The sequence below is a fragment of the Mustela erminea genome, chromosome 9 (genome assembly GCF_009829155.1).
Source record: "Mustela erminea isolate mMusErm1 chromosome 9, mMusErm1.Pri, whole genome shotgun sequence".
In the NCBI taxonomy this organism is placed as follows: domain Eukaryota; kingdom Metazoa; phylum Chordata; class Mammalia; order Carnivora; family Mustelidae; genus Mustela; species Mustela erminea.
The window spans coordinates 82,549,836-82,569,011 of NC_045622.1; the positions used below are offsets into that span (position 1 = coordinate 82,549,836).

At 44.3% G+C, this 19,176-nt stretch overlaps 1 protein-coding gene across 8 annotated transcripts in view; it reads right to left on the reverse strand.

Moving 5' to 3' along the window:
• Nucleotides 1–814: 814 nt before the first annotated feature.
• The window catches only part of MPPED2 (metallophosphoesterase domain containing 2), a 173,023-nt gene continuing 154,661 nt past the window's right edge, over nucleotides 815–19,176 (reverse strand). For all 8 annotated transcript variants that reach the window (XM_032357584.1, XM_032357588.1, XM_032357586.1 and 5 more), the window contains 3 exons: nucleotides 8,704–8,819; nucleotides 5,066–5,179; nucleotides 815–2,225 (listed from right to left, as the gene is read on the reverse strand). In XM_032357584.1, coding sequence (XP_032213475.1) covers nucleotides 2,107–2,225; nucleotides 5,066–5,179; nucleotides 8,704–8,819 — 349 coding nt within the window. In that variant the 3' untranslated portion in view covers nucleotides 815–2,106. The remainder of the gene's footprint in view (nucleotides 2,226–5,065; nucleotides 5,180–8,703; nucleotides 8,820–19,176) is intronic.

Below are 19,176 nucleotides of genomic sequence, written 5' to 3' on the forward strand. Positions count from 1 at the left end.
AAGTGTCCGCTCTGTGAGCTCAGACCAAAGTGTCCACCACACACGCTGGGTGGCAGCCAAGACACTTAATCGATATTAACAATTAAGATGGTTACACACGTGAGCCCGAGCAGGAATTCTGGCCTAAAACATTCTCTCTACCCAGCGGGTACTGAAATCAAGGATTCTTTTCATCAGTTACACCAAAGAGTCCACAACAGAAGGAGGAAAGGAAGATCTGTCAGAATACGATCCAATGGGCACCGGAATGTAGACTTTTGGGCTATACTGCAGTTTTGAGATCATGCTGCATTTCTTCACTGGCTGTTCCAGAGAAAATACAGAAAACATTATTTAGTTTACCACACTCCATTGTGCCTGTTGACTCCTGGCTGCCATAACATTTTAGTGACGGACATAAATAAAGGACAGTGAGGAGGCAACGGTAACAGCTCCTGGGGACAAACTACTCTCTTACCCACTGGTTCACCCTCTCCCCAGCACGCACACAACCACAAACCCATCCCTAGCCTCCACTGCACGTGACCCTCCCTCCAGAAATCACAACGGTCAAGACGAAATAGTCACCCTCTGAAGCCTACGGCAAGAGAGATGACAGTGTGGTGGAAGGAAAGAGGAGACTGAGTGCCTTATCGATCTACCTGCTGGCCTGTGAAAGGTGGGTAATAAAAATTTATTGAAAATCAGAAAAAAAAAATCACTTATTCTAATTCTTCTGGAAGGCAGCACTAATGTTGCATATGAATAACCCCCGACCCCTTCCCCAGGACTAAACCACCATCCTGCTACCAGCCAACCCTTCAAACAGGACAGATTTAAAAATCTTGCAATTTTATTTGCATATAAAGGCCGCTAGATATAGAATATCACAATAAATTTAAAAGAAACAACTGCTTTCCTAAATTTCATTAACAAGATAACATAAAATAGAATAAAGCTCAACAGCATTTACAATGGGAAAACAGAAATGACTATTAGCGACAATATTTTGTGCTAGCGAAGATTGCATCGACACACAGTGCAAAATAGGGGGAGGGAGAGGAAGTAAGAAGACAATTCAGGGTATTTAAATATAAAGGACGACTAAGCCTTATTTTAGTTACCTTCCATTGCATCCACGTAAGTCTGTACATGCCTGCAACTGTACCTAGACTTAACTCAAGCTCTTTGAGACCTTGAGCTCTGAGACAATGTGTCAGCCCCTTCGGACTTCTGATGCCCTGCTATAAAGCATCCCTTTGCAGTTGTACTGTCCTTGGCAATATTAAACTCCTAACTTAGTCATAATACACAAAAAATATTTATATATATAAACCCATACTGAAAAGGAGTCTGCACGCTCAATTGTTTTTTTAACTGTATGAAATATCTGCTCTTGACAGATTCCATTTCCATATTTTTAAAGCTAAAATAATTTAAAAGAAACAAACAAACAATGAGATCTTGTAGAACCACAGTACAGATCTCACGAGCTAAGCCATCCTTTAAACGAGGGCCGTTTTCTTCCCTGGACGCAGCTTTCTTTATCGTGAGAGTGTGAAGAGAAGTTTTTCCACGCCTACTTTTGCTGAAAAGATTGCTATAAATCCAGGCCATGTCTGCAAAAAAGAAGGGTTACCAAGAAAACAACAACAACAACAAAACATCAAAAAATAAAACACTTCAAACAATACTCTTCAACAGTTGTGCAAATCTGGGTGGTTTTTAAAACACTACCTACCTGTTTTTCTTTCTTTCCTTTTTTTTTTTTTCCTTTTTCTTCCAGCTTAAAGCATATTAAAATAAGACTTTCATCACCTTTTTAAAAAGAAAGCTTGGCTGTCCTTTGGCGAATACTAACAATTTACAATGGCGTGGCCTTTGAGAAAACGGAAGTCATTTTACAAATTCACAATGCTCCTTTCATTTCGAATGGACGCCCCATTTAAAAAAAAAATAATAATAAAATAAAGGAGAAGCACAACCTCTAGCGTCATTTGTGTTCCAGTAATTTACAAAAAGAACTCACAGGATTTGGAAATAAACAAGTAAGAGAATGTAAGTTTATAATTAGAAAAATGGCAGTTTATAGACCTTCCCTCACATTCCAATTGGGCTTTCGGAGCTTCAGGAACCCTGTGGGTTTGGAAGGTCAAATATAATTGGAGGGTTGGTCGGTTGAAAGCTGACTGTACACGTTGAGGCATTGATGTACGTTGTATAACCGTCGGTCATAATGCCGTAACCTGTGGAGACAGAGTGTCATGCTTTACTGTAATAGATACAAATGAGAGTGACTCAGTGGTGAGCTGTCACGCAAGGAAAACTAAAAAATCTTTGCCAGTGGGCAGCGAGATGAGATTCAATGAAGGCTCCCCCGATGGTAACAGCTTTCGGAAGCTGCCTTCCAATTACATTCTGTTTTCTTTAAAGGGAGAATCCTCACTTCAAAGCAAAGTGATTCTTTTTTTCTCTACTTAAAAGCCTTAGATTCGTCAGGGAAGACTATGATTTCTTTCGTAGTGTGAATAAAGAAAAAAAAAATCATTTTCCCCCTCTTTTTAAAATATGATTTTCATTTCAAAGCCCTGCATTAATTATTGAGCTCTAGGAACAGAAAGAGTACCGAAAGGGATTCCTCAGGGTACACACCTCCAAACCCCACACGGGCTTCGGGACAGGTGTGGAGGGAAAGGGCCCTGCATCGGGATCTAGGAGGGGTAGGTGTGCAGCTTCCTTATCTAGGAGATGATCTCTAAACGGCCTCAGTGAATGTTAACAATACCAGAACTTATCTCCCTCGAATTGTGTGGCTTTGGTACTGAGTTCCGTTTCATTCAAATAAGTCAAGTAATCGCTTTTCCCAGTGATCTGCAGAGACATCACCAGAGGTTCAAGCAAAAAAGCTTCCTGCATGCAGTACATAAATCTCTCGTGACCTATTGGAAGGAAACTAAGAAAGTTTCTCTGGGTCTTCGGTATGTAACTCCCTTTTATAATTTTTAATTTGTTGACATTTTTAGCATGTTTGCAAGTTTGCACATTTCCCTGGACACCTTCGACCTACCTTAGAGCCTCTAGAATTAAATCTGTAATTCTATGTTGGTATCAGGTTCTTGTGGAATAGAAAAATATGCACGTGAGAAATTAAATTACCAGGACTTACAGAAATAGCTGAGGTTTTTTCCTTTTCTTTCCTTTTTTTTTTTTTCTTTCTTTCTATTTGCTAAAATGTGCCCAAGTAAGCCTGTGGAGAGCTTAATGAGGGTCAATGAAAAAAATCTCTTAAGAAAAGAAAAGAGGCATTTAAAATGTGCACTGTTTAGTTCTGGGGTCATAAAGTCTTGTTATCTCTCTCCATCAAGAGGTTGGTATTTGCCCTCTCTCTGCCCTCTTCAGCTGTCTTAAGTGAATACAAGTGAGACAAGTTTATTTGAATATGATCTCCTCCCTTTTAAGCAAGTTTATTATTTTGGGACTTCAGTGGAATTCCCCAATTGTCTGGCTAGCTTAAAGCTAATTAATGATTAAAAAAAAAAAAAAAAAAAAAAGATGACATACAAACTCGTAGGCATGCTGCAGGAATTCAAGCCTGATCACTGTCCCCCAGAAATGCCGGTTAGACATGCGCTCCCATCCCCCGCCCCATCCCCCAATCCTGTACCACGCCTTAGAGAAGTCCCCCCTTCTCTGGACAAGGTCAGGGAAGGACGATGCCCACTCTTGGGAAGTTGCCCCCCAGCATTCCATGCACTCGGCTGGTGCCTGCCCTTGGATTTTCTCAGGCATTCGTAGGATGATTTTCAATACATAATGCTTTTAAATCCACGTCTAACCCAGAAGCCAATGGATTTGTGGGCTTTGAACAGCACACTTTGTTTTCTCATTTCATCAGACACAGAGGCCTCAGCAACTCACCTGCTGATTCATAAATGACTGCGGAGGACAAGCTGTAAGGGGGCGCTGGAGAAAATACAGCAGCTGCCTATGTAAACGCACCCACGGCCCGGAAACCCCCGGAACTGGGAGAGACCGGTAGGGCCAGGAAATCGAAGGCCTGCTGAAGGACAGCTTCGTATGGGTCTAAAAACCCTCGCTTAAAAAAGGAAGGAAAGACAAAACCTAGAACCGTCAAGTTTCCTGGGAGGCTTTCCGGTTCTGTGAACTTGACTCCAGCTCACCGTGAAAGGCAGAACTAGAGGCAACTGGACCAGTTCCCGTGAAGGCGAGATTAAATTATTCTGTTTAGCCTCAGCCTGACCCTAAGAGTGCTGATGATTTCTGAGAAGTCTGAAAGGGTTTTCGGAGGTTCGTAAGGAAACAACTACCTGCAAGTGTGCAGGTTCCTGCCGCTTCTGTTCTAGAACCTTCACTGCATGTCTCAAGTTATCTGTTTCAGAGAATGCCTTGTCTTCCTGGGTCTTCACGTGTGTTCCATATGAAGCACAGTATTTACAACAGAAAGAGGCCACAGAAGTTATTTCGTCTAATATCTAGCCCATTTCTTTTATCTTAAAGAAGAAAAAAATATGTACTTTTTTGACCTCAAGTCTGCTCTCCATTGGTGGTTAGTGAACATTCTTCCCCGAAACTCTGAGATTCCAGAAGTTGCCTTGGGGGAGTGCTGGGCTTTCCATAGGGTGAACCATACCTAGTTCTTTCTCTCCACTTTCTCTCTGCTTCAGAGAGAGCAGCTCCACATAAAACACCCATCAGGGGCACCTGGGTGGCTCAGTGGGTTAAAGCCTCTGCTTTCGGCTCAGGTCATGATCTCAGGGTCCTGGGATGGAGCTCCGCATCGGGCTCTCTACTCAGCGGGGAGCCTGCTTCTCCCTCCCTCTCTGCCTGCTTCTCTGCCTACTTGTGATCTCTGTCTGTCAAATAAATAAATAAAATCTTAAAAAAAAACAAACAAACACGCAACGGTGTCACAGGCAGGTGCTTCTCCTGATGCTTCATCTTATAAAAGGGTTCTGTCCCTGGTGAAAAGTTTGACAACCACTGCTCCAGTCATTCCCAGGGTAGCCGAGGTCCCCACTCTGGAATGAGATCATGGATCTCATGAATGCCTTTCTTCTGATCTTACCTTCATGGATGCCACCAAAAACATGGAGCTTGGGCCGGACTCGCCTCTGGACGGTGTTTAAAAGCTCCACGCAGCCCACTCTTTGAAGCTCCTTTGGAACCCAGTCTCGAAAACCTATGGGCAAAATGCAATCAATACTCTTAATTTTCCTTCTTCAGGTAAGGTTTCATTTAGACTTTCAGGAAGCCATAACTCACAGAAGGTTTATTACATTATCTGTAATCCTAGCCTCTCCATTAAAGCTCACAATGGCTTTTAAGGAACTTTTCACTTGTCACTTTGTCTTCTTTAGGTTCTTGAAACTTCTTCTTCTTCTTTTTTTTTTTTTTTGGTTTCCATTTTTTCTTTCTGTTAATTAACATTTTTTTTTTTTTTTTCCCCTGTAAGGGATTTGATTTATGCGGCCCTGGTTTCAAATTTTCATGGGCCTAATGACATGTATTCCCGGCAGTTCCTGCAATATCTCTTTCTTTTACAATTCAGTTACTTTCTCATTTATTATATCTTTCTTATAGCAGTTTACTTCTAAGATGGCTCAAAGAAGACAGGCTAGGAGGGGCTGTCCGTAAACTGGCCACAAGATACCTGGCCCTCCTTAGATACATTAGCTCTTAACCCTTGGTGGTTCCTGCTGACCAAATCATGGAAATGTCCCGCTCTTCCTCTGGTCTCCTCTCTAACAATAGGCAACAACATGACCTCATGGTGGCATCCCGTAAGCTGGGGCTAATTGACTACCTTTAAAGTAAAAGCCGCTTACTTCCATGCTTAATGCAGAAAATCCATAAAAACGGACATCAATTATAGCACAAGTCAGGTATTTGAATGATGATGGTCAAAATGGAACCCATACGCCTCAGCAGGATGGGTATAAAGAAGGCAGGTGGGACTAACAGCTAAATCGTCATCTGGGGGAATCCAGACCACAGCTCCATTAGGGGATTTCTGCTACTTAGAAATGATCGGGGAGAAATGGACAGATAAGCTTGTTCCACTTTGCTTGAAGAAACTGTAGAAATGAAAATAGAGCATCTCTGTACAAATATGTCAGGTGGGGGTTGGGGAATGGCCGGAGAGGCTGGAAAGAACATCAGATGAAAATGGGGGCCCCATGAAACTTCCACCAGGGGTTTCAAAACTGTTAATCAGAGAAAAAAAATCCTTAATCCACAGTGACTGGCATATTCTGGCATATTCCCTCATGGATGTCTTTTTCTCGAAGGGGGAAAATATCTAATTCATATATAATCAACCTGAGAAGGCAGCCTGTTTCTACCATAATAGTAAAGTCTCACAGAGCTTGACTCATAAAGTCTCTTTCCTCCTCAGTGGGGCCCATCTTCACTCCCACCCCAATCCAGCATTTTCATAAGAATCCCAATAATGTGCTGATTAAGGTTCAACCTCACCTGGTGAAAACCTTGCCTGACCTTTTATTTTGGAACCCCTTGAGGAAGAACTCACTTTGCTATATGCACAGCCCTCTCCAGATTAAGGGATGTTTGCTACAGAGAAAGGGATGGTAGGCTCCCTGTGGAAAGTTCCTGGGATGTCTGAATTCTTTGGAGGCTAGAATTCAGACTTATTACTACTGCCATTGGCTCCTGTACCAAAGTTAGTGGTTTGATGAATCTGTCAATCAACTGTTCTGTCCAAAGCTGTGTTCCAGATAACACTGGAGTCATGTGGACGTTTCTGTGGGGAGAATATCCCAGTCTTGTTTACAATACACAACCTTAGGGGAATCATGTCTGTCCCCAAGGAGGATAGTCAGTAAAAGGATCAAGTTGGCTGGGATGCTCTCTCTGTAGGTCTCGATGGGTAACTCATGCTGATCAGATATTTAGCTAGCCATTCAGGAGTTAGTCTCTAATGACTGCAAAATAGGGAAATCAATGAATTACGGATGATACGTGTTGTTGGTAAGTATAATCTTTTAAAACATGGGATGGAATGGGATGAAATAGGGAAAAAAGCATGGGGATGGTGAATCTTAGATATTGAAAAAGTCAGGAAGTGCTAGATCTTGTGCAAATCTGGACAATTTCCCTATCTGCAACAAAGCAGGCTTCTCTTCTCTTGCTTCTCCCTATCATTAAAATACGCCACCATAACTCGTACCTGGGTCCTCCCTTTGGCTATTTCTATGTGAAACACAGAGCACTCCCCTGGTAAGAGAAGGAAAGCAGCCCTCCGTGGGTTGGAGGAAACAATACTGACAAAGATTAAATTCACAGTAGGGGACATGAGTTAGATTTTCTTATTTTTCAAGTTGACAGAGGAGGGAAGTGATATGGACAACAACCCAAGCCAAAGGGAAAAATTGTGAAAATAATTGTATTTTCTTCCTTTTTCCAAACCAAACCTTGCTAGTACCGTACATGTGGACATTTATTAAGAGTGCAGATTTCATGTTATGTGTTTTTTACCACAATCAAAGAAAAAGGAAACTCTCCTACTGAAAGTGAAGTATCTTAATGTCTTGAGGACACCTTTGTTGGACAGGAAGGGTCTTGGCATCATAGATACCAGACAGATGGGGACCAGGGTGATAGGCACATTTGAAAAATGTTCTGTGGCTAAGCCAAAGAGATCACAAGTTCTTGAATAATTAAAAGATAATCATATAAGTCAAAGAATCATCTTCTAGGCCATAATCTTCGTAAATAAAGGCATCTCTGAAGCATGCTGGTGATCTAAACCAGATGTGGGCTCAAGGATTCTGTAGCATGACCGTCTCTAAGTAACTTTCAACATAAGTCCTTATTTAACACCTTAGGTTTAAAAAAAAAAAAAAAGAAAAAGAAAAAAGAATTCTTTGCTCATAGAATCAGCTCAAGTGTTAAACTTTTTTTTTTTAATTTTTTATTTTTTATAAACATATATTTTTATCCCCAGGAGTACAGGTCTGTGAATCGCCAGGTTTACACACTTCACAGCACTCACCAAAGCACATACCCTCCCCAATGTCAAGTGTTAAACTTTGAAAGACTTCCTAGGTCTTACTATTATATGGAAAAGGAAAATGAGCTACTTTATCTTATCTCTGGGAGAAAGAGAGGGACAGAGACAGAGAGACAGAGAAAAGGGAGGCAGAGAGAGAGGGAGAGAGAATTTCAAGCAGGCTCCACGCTGAGCATGGAGCCCGATGTGAGGCTCAATCCCACTACCCGAGCCCAAACCAAGAGCCAAATGCTTAACTAACTGTGCCACCCAGGCACCCCAAAGGAGCTACTTTAAACAAAAGTGTTTTCCGTCATTTCATTCCCTCACAAGCCCTGTGACTGGGAGGTCTGTATCTTCCTTCCATTCCCCACGGCACCTCCCTCACTCCTAAGTGAGTACAGTTCTTAAAATAAATGATCGAGCTCAAAAGGCTGTGGTGCTCCACACTCATTTGATTTTCCTTGACTCAACGAAATAAAAAAATTTAATTTCAAGAACACCTGTAAGCCCAGCAGAACTGCTGAGTTTAATTATCATACTGGTTTCTTTTAAAGACATCGACTTTTCTTTTTGTGTTCGCTTTTTATTTTTTGAAGGAAAAGGATTCTATCCCTGAAGCATTATTTATTATGCTTTATTATTATGAAAAAAGGCATCCCTTATGACAAAAGGACAACCTTTGCTTCACTTACCTAGAGGAGGTCCGTGTGTCATGAGGATGTCGATGCCCTCAGGGATGAGGTTCCACTTGTCCAGCAGAGACTGACCTCTGGGCAGGTTAAAGCCCCATCCATTAAACCACGGGGTCCTTTGGGGGAGATAATGCACACGGTATCAGGCCAGCAGAGCCGCGTTTCCGCTCTACGATATTTCTCTCTCGCACACTCCCCCCATGGTTTGCATTGCTCTCTTTTCTCTTTTTGATGGCTGGCCCTGGCAGCAGGATGCTTTTTTGTTGACGGCTTCAAAACCAAGGCATTTGAAAGCAAGTGTGGAGCCGAATTGTTCAACCAGAGAGGGGCACACGAGTCTCTACAGTGGACACTCTCCCAGCAGACCTCTATCAACATTTTAACAATGCTTTGTCTTCTCCCCCAAATCTCCATGCTTCCTAAGATGCCTAGTTCCGATCCAAAGCATTTCCACCTTTCCTGCAGTATCTCAGAGCTCAGAAATTCTATCAGGACGCCTTTCCCCCCGAACCCTGTGACACTGCTTCACCAGGAGCCTTCTTACTAACGCCCCTGGAGAAAAAGCCGGTGGTCAGAAGGCAGAGTGCGAATCCCTATACACGGAGATGTTCTAAATATGCTGGACAGAGAAAGCTGAAATAAATACAGGGGCTCTGACAGGGGGACAGGGAACAAAGAGCAAAGGTGGGCTTTTCCTCCTGTCATCAAAAGGAAGATTTGGGGGTCACTCTGGAACCCGCTCTCCTGACAGGGAACGGAAGCAGTCCACTCCTCTCGACAACTTCTGCTCTGGGAGTGAGTTTCTGAGACTGACCACTTCATGCAGAAGTGAATAGGTTTGGGTCCCTCCTGTGATCATCTCTAGTTGGTGCTGAACATGCCTCTACTATTTATAATAACAAGAGAATAACCAATTTTTCTCTACAGATGCTATCGGCTAAATCACATCAGAACAAAGCAGTTCCCAGGGCTGTCCTGGGAACATCTAGTCACAACCTTTATTTTTTAAAAAGGACTCTTTCCCCTCCTGTAGGAAAACTCCCACTTGCTAACGCATACATGCAAAAGATAAGCTGGTTAGTTTTCTGGATAAGCTGAATTTTCCTCTTCGACTTAAGTTGGCTCTTCCGTGCCGAAGAGGTGACCCTGTGTCCAAGTCAGCCTGGGCTGTCGACTGACCAAACGAGGTTGCACTCTTACTTAACGCCAGTCACAGGCCAGATAATCAGACTCTCTCAAGACTCAGAACTCGGAAATATGGACGCAGCATTCATTTGGTGTAGGAAAGGACAGAATGAAAGGAGGGCACCTGAAAACCATGTGAAAATTCATCTTACAAATGAGAACTTCAGTTCCCACTGATGCGCTTGAAAGAAAGTTCTAGAGATAACAGACTGTGTGGCCCCAGCTAGAAAAAGTGAAAGCAAGAAAGTATCTGACCTGGTTCCTATAATTATTTTCCAAGTTCCTAAGTCATCCTCAGGGGTTTACTTAGAGTAACAATAATAACTTTCAAAGCTATTAATTGCCAAGGGCATACCCTGTGTCAAGAAACCATTCTAAACACTTTATTTGTATTAACACATTTAAACTTCACAACGAGCTTATGAGGTAGCTACTAGTATTAATTCCATTTTACAGATGAGGAAACTGAGGCACAGAGAGCTTAAGTAAGCACAACCAGTAAACCGGATATGAGCCCAAACAATCTGGTTCCAAAACCCATATACTCTCAGCTATCACACAACTCCTCTTCTGACATAGTACTTGCCCTGGGTGAGCTTCTTCGGTACTCATTTAAGTTTAAGTGTCTTGTTGCTTCAAGCCAAATGAGCTCTGAGCTGGGATCAGGCGCATGGTTCTGAAATCCAGCAATGAGAGCATGGAGTGGACACCAGTGGTGTCTGCCTGCCCAGCTCTTTCACCCTTCTTTTGGTAATGGCCTCTGAATTTTCTTTGCAGAACCTCTCCCTCCCGCTCTCGGTGCATGTGCTGTGCTAAGGCTGGCTCATCACTGCTCTAGGATCTCCCTGAACAGAAACTGGTCTAGAGATGTGCGTATGGCCAAGCTGGGAGTCATCCTCAGGCTCTTGCTGGTGCTACTGAAAAAGAAGTCATGGGTTCCTCTCTGGGATTCTAGGTCTTGAGAACTCTGTAGGCTTGGAATTGCCTGGGGGCTTTGGCTTACCACCATGCAGACAGCCTGTGCTTGAGAATCAAACCATTACCAAAAAAAAAAAAAAAAAAAGAAGGGGGGTGGGGGAAGAAGGAAAGAAAGAAAAAAGCCAAGCAAAGAAACAAGAGTACCCGATGACCTTGTTGGACATATGGGTCCACCTGTACCTAAAGCCAATCATACATTTCCTTCCAAGTATTTAAGCTAATAAAATATTTTTCTTTTTATTAACTTGAGTTAGGTTTTGTTTCCACAAGTGAAAGAGTCCTGACACATAAAATTGTCATATTTAGTGTGAAAATGACCTCTGTACTTATGGTAGGCAACTATGTCCACGCCCACTCCCACCCCAAAGAAGTCCATGTCCTGATCCCTGGAACCTGTGAATCTATGACCCTATGTGGCAAAGGGAGTTAAGGATGCTGATGATGGAGTTCCGGAGCTCATCATGCTGACCTTAAAATGGGGGAGATTATCCTGGATCATCATGGGGGTAATCACATGGGTCGCCCAAAGCAGAGGAGGGACCAGAAGAGAAGAACGAAGTGATATAACATAAGGACTCAACCTGCTGTTGCTGGCTTTGCACGTGAAGGAGGAGGAACACAAGCCCAGGGATGTAGGCAGCCTCCAGAAACTGGAAAAGTTAAGGAGAGAAAAGGAATTCTCCCACAGAGCCCCCATAAAAACAAACGGACAAACAAAAACAAAAAACAAAACAGAGCCCTGCTGACATCCAGAGTTTAGCCAGACTTCTGAGCAACCGATTGGAAGATCCTAAATAGGTGTTACAAGTCACTAAACCTGCAGTGATTTGTTACAGCAGCCAACAGGACACTGATACAGTGGCTAAAATGTCTGGGCCGTCTCTACCCTCCAGGAGCTGTATGCGACACTGGGTCTTACCTAGCGCACCACCTAGCGCCTGTGTAGCCAATCAGCACAGCTCTTCTCAGCCATACGCTGTGTTTTTGGTTTCCTCGGAGGACAAGGCAGCACTTGCTTTCTTAACCCAGGCTGTAAGGGAGGCACAGACATCGCAGGCCTGAGGGTAATGTGAGGTAGACCCTCTTAGGGCTCAATAAGCCAATCTTGCGTCCATTTATCTTCTAGGACTTCCTACCTTCAGGTTCTTAAACATTTTCATTAGAGTCTGAAACAGACCTTTCCCAGTTTGGGATGCCCACCCTTCCCGTTCATTTTACAGTGACCCCTTTCCATGATTTGTCTTAAAAGTAAAAAGAAAAAAAAAATGGCAAGTTCAAAACCCAGTGAAAACTCAGTGAGCATTTTGGCATGAGAGAGAGAAAAATAAGCAAAAACATCTGTTTTCCTAGATTTTGAAAACAAGCTTCTGGGCCTATGGTTCCTGTCTGAATGGCAAATAAAGAAGGCTTGAAAGCGTCCCAAGCACACCCAAGTAGCTGGTACAATGAGGATCTCTGATTTCACTGTCAGAGTCTGTCTGAGGGCAGTCAGCCTCTGGACCCCCAGGTCATCCCAGGGGATTCCAGAGTCATAGGAATAAGACTTCAATTTTCAGTCTTTCTAATTTTCTCTTGCAGAGGCTTCTCGGGAAACCCACAGCCTTATTCCCCCAGGAAGTGCTCAGTTTTATAAGTGCTTCTCAAGAGTAAGACAAGCCCATTGTCTTTGGATACCCCAAATTTTATTTGGTTAATGTTAAACTTGTGACAAAATCCAGAAGTTTCCAAGTTAAGGGTAAACTGTAAAAATACCTGGCTTTCATTTTGACTCAAGCCTATATGGACATGTATGAAGTGAGACAGAATTTAAATTATAAGAAAAGGAATATTTATCCAGCCCCTGATATGCTTTACACAGAGGTTTTAACATAGACTATTAAACTTCATTACTCATAACAATCCATGAATTATTATTAATAATCTGTGAGTACTGCCAGCTCTATTTTTAGATAAAAAAGCTGAAGATCAGTGATATCAAGTAACTTGCCAATATTCCTAGGATTGGTTAAGTAGCGAGCCCAGATTCAAGATTCAGATCTGCCGGCTCCAAAGCCAGCTTTGAACTAGAAAGTTTCAGTTCCCTTGCACAAGTCTGAACTGAAACTTTCTAGTCCTATTGTGGTTTTGGCTTTCACACCTGTAAAGTAAAAACAGGGTCGCTCCATACAGTCGCTTAGGTTGTGCACTGCTCAACTTCAGGGGGTGCTGTGGTATTGTGTGATTGAAGTGGCTCTTAGCAAAAATGGAATGTGATTTCAAGGATGTTTTTATGGCTTTTATGATATTTTCTGTTCCTTTAGATCCTCCAAATAAGGCCTTTTCCACAAGACAATGGCCAACGAATCGGGAAAGCAGCCCAGTGATGTGTGCCAGAATTAACCCAGCATGGCTTTAATAAACAGGGGCACACAGAAGAGACATATGTGCTAATTCTCATTCTGGCATCCATTTATAAACTCACGTGAACCTCTGATAAGAGAGGGATGGTCAGTAGGCCACTTTCCTCATCTGAAAAATGAATGAGTCCATGGATTTGACTACTGGATTTTAGGACTGCTTGTAGGTTGCAGAAATCTCATGCAGGAGCCCCACACCCAAAGCAGGGGTGCTCTTGCTGGAGGGTTGGGAAGAAGGAGCTCTGAACCTGCTCACTCCCTGAGTTCCCTCCTCCTTTCTGACCTCTGCTTCCAAGCAAAGCCAGCAAAACCCGGCACTTGATGGTCCTTCTGTGATCAAGAAATCCTAACATTCTCTAAGTCTGTGCAGACTATCCATGCTCTAAATAAATACTGTGACTCACTCTCAGAATTGCCAAAATTGCCTATAAGGGACCAAGTCCAGTGTGGAAGAAATAGCTGCACAGAGCAGAGACCAAATGTGTCAGTATCAATGAATAATGCTTTATCCAGTTGAGTTTCAACCTGAAACATGAAACCCCAGCAGTGAGCCCATCAGGGGTTCACTGGAAAATGTGTGCACAGTCAACCTCCAGAGCCCCACAATGGGTTTTGTTCTGTAGCAATGGGGGGTGAGGGGGGAGAGGTGGGGGAGGCATCCAGGGGAACAATGTCTATTGCCTCAACCAAGGACTCAGTAATTAGCTGTGACTAACAAATACCACATGGGAACCAACTTGTAAGAAAATGTCCCACAAAGCGCCCTATTGCCCGTAGGCCAATCAGAACGAGCAACCCATCCCCTTACAGAGAAGGATTAGAAAACTCTGGAAGGAAGGGGAGCACTAGGGCTGCCTGAAGCCATTGGACCAAAGACTCAGATGGACAGAAGCTGCGGGTGCTTTCAGGGCTCCCTCCCCCTTGCTCTCAAAATTAGGGGCACTTAGCTTCTCAAGGCCAAAAGTCCAGGGGCAGGCGCTAAGGGAGTTAATGTAGGCAGACCTTGTTCCAAACAATGTCAACACAAAACAGGTTTTCTATATGGAACTGGGTTGAGATGCAATCGCTGCAAAGGTCATCTGTGTTTGCAGTACACAGCGCTGTGGTGCGGGCAGAAGGGAGCTGCGGGACCATAAATCTGAGATTAGGACAGGTGAATGACTGTTTACGCTCCCCTACCCAAGTCAGTGGGGGCTGGGCACGCCCCAGGAAAGCAGGATTTGGAAAAGAGAAGGTCCTGTTCTGCTCACATGGGCTACTCAGGTTCACAGCCCTGGTACTTGCTGGTCAATGTCTACAAATTCCCCAGGTTCAGACAAGCCCTGGTCAGGCTGCATCACAAAGACTCGAGATTGCTATTAATAGACTTCTAGGTGCCTCCTGCAAAGATTAAGGCTTGGGAGCCTGGTGGGCTTACATGGAAGGTGTGAAGGGGAACGTGCAAGGGCTCACAGCTGGTATGTTGGCTGTGCACTTAGAGCTGTGAGGACCTGGGGGTTCTGTTTACCACACTTGTTATGGAGGTAGGAGGTATGAACATGGATTATGGAATCCCAGACCAATCAAGTCCCAGGTCTACTGGCTTGTCCGTCTCCTCATCTTTCAAACAGAAACAGAGTATCTGCCTATGTGGGTAAAGTGAGATCACCTCTGCAAAACTTTTGGCAGAATACTGGCACAAAGTATTAATGTGCGGCTTTTAATTTATATACAAAATATATCAGCAATATATGTGTTGGTGTATACCCACATGTACACGTACACGTACACACACACACACACACACACACACACACACAGAGTCGCTCATGTTACTTTTTCTTTCTAGAATTTCCCAAGCTTCAGCTCATCAAATAACAGGGACCTCCTGCTCCAGACTTTTGAAGAGTTCCCAATGAATAGGCAAGCATTGCTAGATAGCTCGATGGAGCCTGATTTCCTCTGGCTGATTACTTATTAAAAGGCACTTCCTCAGGTCACTTTTGAGTGGAAGTTTTTCAAACAGGCACTCGCTCGCTGGCTCAGTCTTGCATAGACAATCCCGTGGAATGTAAGAGCACAGGGCAAAACGTTAGTCAAGGCTGCTTAGCTGGCTACCACAGGTGGTTAGATTTTGACAGGATCTTAAATTGGGAAAGTTCCAGGAAGGGGGTGACTTGGGGTCTTCGGAATATTAATAACAGGGCGCTTGGAGAGGCTCACTGGCAGCACGCACGAGCTACTAATTAACACCATCACCATAGCCTGGCATCTCCGTGAAGCAGAATTCAGAAGCCAGGGGCCAGTTTCCACACACAATTGCTTTTCTGAACGACACACTTCAGAATTGCAACCTTGCTCACGCCCCGCTCTTCCAGGCGCCGTCGGCCCGTCTCCGATGGCACATTGCACCGGGTCCAACAGAAGCTAATTTAACCACCGCTGGTTAAAATCACACTGCACTTCACAGCCCCCTTCACATGCCATGAAGCTGTCACGATAATTCTTGATCTCCAGCTCACCTGACAGCTCAGCCCTCCCTCGACTGCAAAGCTTCCCGTCAGTTGGAAATCGCAGCTTCCCTGGCACCAGATGTGTCATCCTGAACATCCAGAGGAAAGGCAGACACCTGCCCCACTCCCTCCCTGGCCTCCTTTTCTCTTCATAGCTCTGGAGTTTGTGAAGAAGCCAGCCTTCTTCCCCAAGTCCCTCCACTTGGCAGCCTAGAAGTCACCCTTCCGAAGGTGCAATTAGAAAGATGCACTGGCCCTCGGAGGAACTTCCCACCTTGCACAGCGAGGAGACACACACACCAGTTGCCATGGAGGAACGGCTTAACTTCAGGGCGAGACTTACAGCCCCGTACAGCTGCCTTGGAAGCCCGGCTGGCCCAAACCACAGGCTCAGTTGCTGAAAGGCCAGGTCTGGCTTCTCTCTCACACCAGCTGTCTAGTCCCATCTCTTCCCTGCGACTCTGCAACGCGCTCTTGCCTTCTTGAGGGCCTTGGGAGGAAGACAGACACTATTCTGATAAAGGGCTGGCGGGGGGGGGGTCAATACAGTGGTCTGGGCGCTGTGGGCGGCACAGGAACAAAGCTCACCTGCGGGGGGCACCTGAGGCCCCTAAGCTGTAAGCAGGGGCTTTATAAACCAAAGATCTGTGCCTTTGCAAACATGCCAACTGTGTCCCTCTTTTTGGTAACGAATAAAGGTACAAGTTGTCAGAATTAAGCCTCTGTTACCCATTTTCCTATCCCCTGCTGGAAAGGAGATGGTGTAAGTGGAGTTTCCATTAAGAACCAAGGGCAGGGGCGAAGGGACAAAACAAAAACCCACTATGACCTGTTTTCCAATGTGGTGTGCCTTGAATTATTAAAAATAACATTACAGCGTCTGTTGCCTTCCCATTGGGCTGTGTGGGAGGCTAAGCTCATCAACCATGCAAAGAGCCTGACAGGGCAGAGGAAAGGCCAGGGCAGGACCTCTGTCTTGGTGGGCAGGTGAAGCAGATCTGGGGCATGGCCAGGTGCCTTCAGAAACAGCATTTTGTTTTGTGGCTGAGGAAATTAGAGGACCAATACCAGGGTGCCCAGACCAGAAAATGGGACCCACGTTGCCCTTTAACCCCCAGCACGGAGAAATCCTCAAAGATGGAGATCAGCCAACTGTCCAGGCTTTAAAGAAAAAGGGAGGCTCAGTGGATGGTGAGGAGGAGGTAAGAAAAGCAGCATTCCTCGTTTTTTTTTTTTTTTTTTTTCTTTTTGGGTGATTTAAAAAATTTTGGTAAAAAATGTATTACATACAGCTTACCACTTTAGCCATTTTTAAAAGTGGATAATTCAGTGGCAGTCAGTACACTCACAACATTGTGCAACCATTACCACTATCCAGGCTCCAGAACTTTCTCCTCATCCCAGACTGAAGCTCTGCACCCATGAAACAACAGTTCCCTCTCCCCACAATCCCTCCAGATCCTGGCAACTACTGTTCTATTTTGTGTCTCTGAACAGGACTACTGCAGGTGTCTCACGCAAGCAGAATCATACCACATTTATCCTCGGCTCTGGCTTATTTCCATTAGTACAATGTGTTCATGGTTCGTCCACACCATAGCATGTAGCGGGAAATCCACTCCCTTTTATGGCTCAATACTATCCCACAATATGGCTACACAAGATCCAATTTCTCATCGAAGGTTTCTGAAAGTCTAGGATGCGCCAGGCATGAAGCTTGGCCATAGGGAGACATGGGGTCCCTTGCTTTGTGAAGCTGTGTGGTTACTGAGTTGAACGCCCAGTGAGGATGGGCTCAGTAGGTTACGCGTGGGGCAATTACTCATTCAACAAACATAATCTATTGTCAACCAGCAAGGCTTGTCGTGGGCTAGGTTCTGGCAAGGCAGATGCGGGAAGCCCAGGATAAGCTCACAGCCTGCCATCTCACAGATGAGGCTGCCCTGGCCAGAAGGCCTCCATTTCTAAGTAATCTAATTTCAGAAGAACTTGGGGAACACCAGAATGATCTGAGAATTAATCCAGCAATTTCAAGGGAAGACTGGCCCCCAGGCCACCAGGTGACGGGGAGCCTACTTGACAGGACTTTTGGGGGGAGGTTTCCCTCCATTTCCTCCCACACACTCCTTAATAAGGCCAGGCAGCCGAAGCCAGGACCACAAGACACAAAACCACATCCTACTGCAGACTGAGTCGGTGAGGGCAATGTGTGTCAGACGCCTGGCTGGTTCCAAAGCACAGGACAAGCAGGATGGGAGGAGACAGGAAGATTGCCAAGTACTCAGGCAACTTGGCAGAGGGCATCTGCACCTCCCACTTCCCTCTCCCCATCTTCTACCCTGCAGACGTGTCACAGAAACCTAGTAGGTAGAGGAAGAGTTTCCTAACTTTGATTTCCAAACGAGCAAGAAAAGGAGGGAAAGTGTGTTCAGGATTAGTGGCATTTGCCTTGTTATATAGTGAACTCAATAACTGATCTTAAGGGGCGCCTGGGTGGCTCAGTGGGTTAAAGCCTCTACCTTCAGCTCAGGTCATGATCCTAGGGTCCTGGGATCGGGCCCCGCATCGGTCCCCACATCGGGCTCTCTGCTCAGCAGGGAGCCTGCTTCCCTCTCTCTCTCTGCCTGCCTCTCTGCCTACTTGTGATCTGTCCAATAAATAAATAAAAATCTTTAAAAAACAAACAAATAAACAAACTGATCTTCACAGGTCGGATGGCCCATGAAATCTGTGCCCCCAACCAGAGGATTCTACATTTTATTGTTTAATTATTTGAGAATGTGCCTGTGTGAGTGTGCCTTGTCACACATTTATGTAGGTAATGCTGGTTTCTTTTTATACTATTTCATTTTGGAGAGGGGCCCATGGGGGTAGATCTGGGGAGGACCACACTGGCAAGAAGCCTGCCACCAGAAAAATAGATCCCAAAAGAATACATAATAAGTAGACAATAAAATACTGTGCAGTCATTCGTTAAACATAACACGGGGGATTGGAAGTTTGGTGACTTCAGTCTGGTTTACCACTCTATCCCTAGCACTTGGCATAAAGCAAATGCTTAAGTATTTGTCAACTGAATTAAGAGTGACCATTCATGAAGGGTTTGTAACGTCATGAAAAAAATGTATCTACCGTGATGGTCAATGGAGAAGCAAAGTTTAATTTGCACATCACTATGAATTCAAGTATGCAAAAAATGCTTAGAAAAAAGACACAGACCAACATACTGAATGGTTAGCTTGGGGGTGGGAGGAAGATTAAGAGTGATTTTTCCCCCCTTCTCTTTGTTTACTATTCTCTACTTTTTCAATACTGATTAATATCATTTGGAAAAAAAATTATTTGGTGTAAAACTTTCATACACCTAAATGCAAGTCGGATATGGATGGACAGATTCACTGTCTCCTTAGACTACACTGACT